The sequence below is a fragment of the Balaenoptera musculus genome, chromosome 3 (genome assembly GCF_009873245.2).
Source record: "Balaenoptera musculus isolate JJ_BM4_2016_0621 chromosome 3, mBalMus1.pri.v3, whole genome shotgun sequence".
In the NCBI taxonomy this organism is placed as follows: domain Eukaryota; kingdom Metazoa; phylum Chordata; class Mammalia; order Artiodactyla; family Balaenopteridae; genus Balaenoptera; species Balaenoptera musculus.
In genome coordinates, this window is record NC_045787.1 from 166,272,364 (window position 1) to 166,277,486 (window position 5,123).

At 49.3% G+C, this 5,123-nt stretch overlaps 1 protein-coding gene across 1 annotated transcript; it reads left to right on the forward strand.

Moving 5' to 3' along the window:
• The first annotated feature begins 487 nt into the window (after window positions 1-487).
• Window positions 488-4,608, forward strand: CD70 (CD70 molecule). Its single transcript, XM_036847380.1, is given in 5 exon segments — window positions 488-524; window positions 635-733; window positions 736-968; window positions 1,970-2,003; window positions 4,220-4,608. Coding segments are annotated over 5 exon segments (792 nt in total).
• The last annotated feature ends 515 nt before the right edge of the window (window positions 4,609-5,123 follow it).

Here is a 5,123-nt window from a genome sequence, read left to right on the forward strand (position 1 = left end):
TTTGGTGTGTTTTGCATCACTCCAATGTCTACCTCCAACTTTCCTCTGTGTCTCTGTGTGTCCTCTCCTTTTCCTATGAAGACATCATGGGATGTAGGGTCCACCCTCATCCTTACTTCTGCAAAGACCCTGTTGCCAGATGAGGTCACATGCTGAAGTTCTGGGTGGACATGAATTTGGGGGTGACATAGTCAAGCCACTACAGTCATCAAGAATGGGTGTCCTCCAAGACCACAGGGAAACAGAATTGAAAGGCAGTGTGGCATGTTTACAACGTCAGGCTATGGACGTGACCCTTGGTCAGCTTCTACTCTCTTCCTATTAGGCAGGTCAGTCATGTGACCGCATCAGGGGTGGTCCCACCACGGGGGCGTCAGGGAGGCTGGGAAGATGGAGAGGAACACATAGATATTTGGGGACCCCTCCTCCATCCCTGGGTGCTGTGGCTGTAGCCCTGAGGCCCAGCAGAGCATCTGGTCCATAGTGGATGTTCAGTGAAGGTTTGTTGAATGAGTACCAGGAAGGTGAGTGTGGGAAGTCAAATAGAAAAATTGAGGGGCACCCTGGCCCACCTATTCTGCAGACTGGGGACCGGCAGAAGTTGGAGGGGAATTCCCTGCACTGAAGAACTGAGTCTGGTCCCTCCCTTTGCCGGACATCCCCAGGGTGGGGCACGGTTGGTCCCTGGCAGGTTCAGGCAGGCAGAGAGGGCCCCATAGCTGTGCGCGAGCTGAGGTTCCTTCCCTCTTCCTGCCTGCCGTCTACATACCCTCCACCCTGTCACACAGCTGATGAAGTGCTTGCAGAGGATCATGATGGCAGAGGAGGCCTCGGGCTGCCAGGTGCCTCACCGGCCCTGGGTGTCCATCTGGTGGGTGGCTTTGTTGCTGCTTCTCCTTGGCATGGTGATAGGCTGCCTCGTCTGCAGTGTTCACCTCACCCGAAAGCAGCAGCTGGATTCAACTGAGGTAAGCCCAGAAGGGAGGAAGAGAGAGACAGACGTACATCTGCCTTCTGCAAGCTCAGGAGCGTGGGGACCTCCAGCTGGGGCAGGGCGCTGGGGAGGGGGTGCAGCGCCGAGGGCAGGTGAGCAACTGTGGAAAGAATCAGCTCGGGGCAGAGGGATGGTGAGCTAGAGCGCAGACTAAGAGACTCGCGACCAAAAAAAAAAAAAAAAAGATCAGAATGAGATGAATAAAAATCTGCCAGGGGGACTTCCCTGGCCGTCCAGTGGTTAACACCCCTCGCTTCCAATGCAGGGGGGTGGGGGGGTTCCATCCCTGGTCTGGGGAATTAATAGCCCGCATAGCGCACGGCGCGGCCAAACAATAGAAACAACAACAAATCTGCCAGGAAGAAAGATCTGGTGGAAAAGAACAGAGCGAGAGAGACCAGAGCAGGGAGGGGAGGCGGGGGCAAGGCTGCCCCCGGGGGTCTCCGGCTTAGGATAGTCAGTTCTGCCGACACCAGGAGGTAAATCCCGGGTGGAGATCCCGGGGTGGAGGACGTATCTGAGAAAGATACGTACCGTATGGGGGCCTGGAAAATGACTCGTCTTTGGTGTTCCCCCAGCAGGCTGACTCAGAGGCTGCTGGGGGCTTCTCGAAGCTGGGAAGGGGCAGTTCCGGGGCCTCCAAGGACAGGAGGAACCCTGGACACCTACCACGGGGTCCGGCTTTGGGGACTGCATTACGGGGGTGGGAGAGCTTTGCAGGGGAGAGAGGCAGGTGTGCCGAGGCGCCCTGTGTTATATCCTGGAAACTAAGAAGTTCTTCAGAAGGTCTTCTCTTCATGCTCACGGCTAGTTCAAACCTACTTCCTCTTTAAGAGTCCTTCACAAAGGTCCCAACTCAGTCCGGTGGGATGATGGGTGGATAGAAGGATGGGTCGAGAAAAGAGAGCTTCTTCCCTCGGGAGCATTCAAGACCTCTGGTGCTTAGGTGTTCAGCCCTCTTTTCTTTTCTTCCAGTGGGACTTAGCGGAGCTGCAGCTGAATCACACAGGTAAAACCAGATGCATATGTGTGTTGGAGAAAGAGAAAAGAAGGAGGGTGGGGGAGGGAGAGAGAGAAAGAGAAATTGAGAACGGATGAGAAAAAGAAAGAAAGAGAGGGAGATACGGCGGCGTTCTGTTGAGTGCCTGCTTCCTTGCTCAGCCTTTTGTTTTCTCCCTCGGGAGATCCCAAACCAACTAAACCAAGCTAATAGCCATCACTAACCTGCCCTCATTGAGGCCGCAAACACTAATTAAGCGGCTACTGGGAGGCAAGCCCTGTTCTGGGTGCCCCGAGAGCCCACAGAACCGACAGAAATCCCTGCCCTGTCGGTGCTTCCTTTCTACCACGGGGATCAGAAAATAAATAAATAAACAAGGAAAATATGCAGCATGCCAGGAGAGTAAAACACGCATCTGGTACTTCTGGGAGGAATATCAAGTAAGGGAGGGGGATCGGGCAGGCCAGCGTTGGGTTTGCCCTTGAAGATGCGGCCATGGGGAAGGCGTCCCTGAGAAGGGGGCTTTAGAGCAAGGACGTGAAGGAACGTGAGCGAGGGTGCCATTTGGCAGTCCTCTCCCAGCCTCTCTCTGACCCTCTTCCTCTTTGGGCCTCTCCCCCTCTCATCCCCAGAGGGTTGGGTGTGTGTTCATTCCATTTTGTAACGGAGGGAAACTCTATTCGTCTTTTTTCTCTGGGTGCTTTCTGTTCGGGCTGCTATGACAGAATAACAGACCAGGTGGCTTATAAACAAGACATTTCTTTCTCATGGTTCTGGGGGCTGTGAAGTCCAAGGTCAAGGCACAGGCAGATCTGGTGTCTGGTGAGAGCTCGCTTCCTGGTTCATAAACAGCCAGCCATCTTCTTTTTTTTTTTTTTTTTAAGTTTTTTGGTTTGTTTGTTTTTTTTTGACGTGGACCGTTTTTAACGTCTTTATTGAATTTTTTACAATCTTGCTTCTGTTCTTTAGCCGCGAGGCATGTGGGATTTTAGCTCCCCCGACTCAGGGATGGAACCCACGCCCCATGCGTTGGGAACATGGAGTCTTAACCACTGGACCACCAGGGAAGTCCCCAGCCAGCCATCTTCTCATCTTTTTGCTGGGTCTTCACGTGGCGGAAAGGGAGGGAGAGAGCTCTCCGGGCTCTTCTTTTTCTCTCCCCACCCCCTTTCTTTTTTTATTTCTATTCTTTGGCCACCCCACATCACCCCACCCCGCCCCGAGGGGCATGCGGGATCTTAGTTCCCCAACCAGGGATGGAACACGTACCCCTGCATTGGAAGCGCGGAGTCTTAACCACTGGACCCGCCAGGGAAGTCCCTCTTTCTCTTTTTAAATTGAGATATAGTTGACATATAACATTGTATTAGTTTCCGGTGTACAACACGGTTCTCTGTTTGTATATATTACAAAACGATCACCACAGTGCCTAGCTAACATAGTTAAATTTTTTTTTCTTGCCATGGGAACTTGTAAAATCATCTCTCTTAGCAACTTTCAAATATACAACACAGTATCATTAACTCTAGTCACCATGCTGCACATTACGCTGCCAGGACTTAGTTTATAACTTATTTTATAAGTTTTACCTTTTGACAACCTTCACCTATTTTGCCCACCCCAGCTCCCACCTCTGGCAACCACCAGTCTGTTCTTGTATCTATGAGTTTGGGTTTTGTTTTGTTTTAGATTGCACGTATAAGGGAAGTCATACAGTATTTGTCTTTCTCTGTCTGACTTACCCCTAGGTCCACCCATGTTGTTACAAGTGGCAGAATGTCCTTCTTTTTTGATGGTTGAATTATATATATATATACACATATGTGTATAATATCACATATATTATATATAATAATATATATAATATCACATCTTTATCCATTTGATATATATATGTGTATGGTGTGTGTATATATATACACACACAATCCATCCATACATATATGTATACATATATGTGTGTGTATGTGTAGATAGATAGATAGATGGATAGATAGATAGATAGATAGATATCACATCTTCTTTATCCATTCATCCATCAGTGGATATGAGGTCTCTTTTATAAGGGCTCCACCTTCATGATCTAATCACTTCCCAGTGTCCCACCTTCTAATGCCATCCCCTTGGGGGTTAGGTTTCAACATGGGAGTTTGGGGCATTCCCTCTGTAGCACGCAGTTTCCCTAAACCTCCATCCTTCCATCCCTTCTCCCACAGCCCTCTCAGGATCACGGCAGGACCCCAGGCTGCGCTGGCAGGGAAGCCCAGCCCTGGGCCGCTCCTTCGTGCATGGGCCAGAGCTGGACAACGGGCAGCTGCGTATCCAACGTGATGGCATTTATAGGCTGCACATCCAGGTGACCTTAGCCAACTGCTCCTTCTCCACATGGACCGCCAAGCCCCACAGCGCCACCCTGACCGTGGCCATCTGCTTCCCCACGGCCCACAGCGTCAGCCTGCTACGCCTCAGCTTTCACCACGGCTGCTCCGTCGCCTCCCAGCGCCTGACGTTCTTAGCCCACGGGGACATTCTCTGCACCAACCTTACTCAGCCTCTGCTGCCCTCCAGAAACGCTGATGAGACTTTTTTTGGGATTCAGTGGGTGTGCCCTTGACCATTGCACTTCCTGGCCCAGATTTGTTGGGAGGGATTTTTTTCTTTGTTTTATCGTCAATTTATTCGTAAGTATTTTTATTATTTTGGATACATTGTATTGTATCCAAAGGTTGTATTTCTCTTCCTGAGAATGCATTGGCTTTTTTTAAACTTTTTTATTATTTTTTCTTTTCTTTTTTTTTTTTTTTTTGGCCACACCATGTGGCATGTGGGATCTTAGTTCCCCAGGCAAGGAATGAACCCACACCTACCTGAAAGGCATCTGAAGGACAGAGTCTTAACCACTGGACCACCGTGAGATTGCATTGTTAATGCACAGAAACGTAATTGATGTTTCTATATTGATTTGGGGGAGGTTGTGCTATTTTTTTGTTTGTTTCTTTGTTTTACTTTACAGAATCTGTTTATTAGATCCAACAGTTTTTGGTTAAAGTATTTTTTAAAAACTCTTCTAAAAATAAAAAATTTTATTTCTTCCTTTCCACGTCTGATACCTTTCTTTTTCTTCTACAA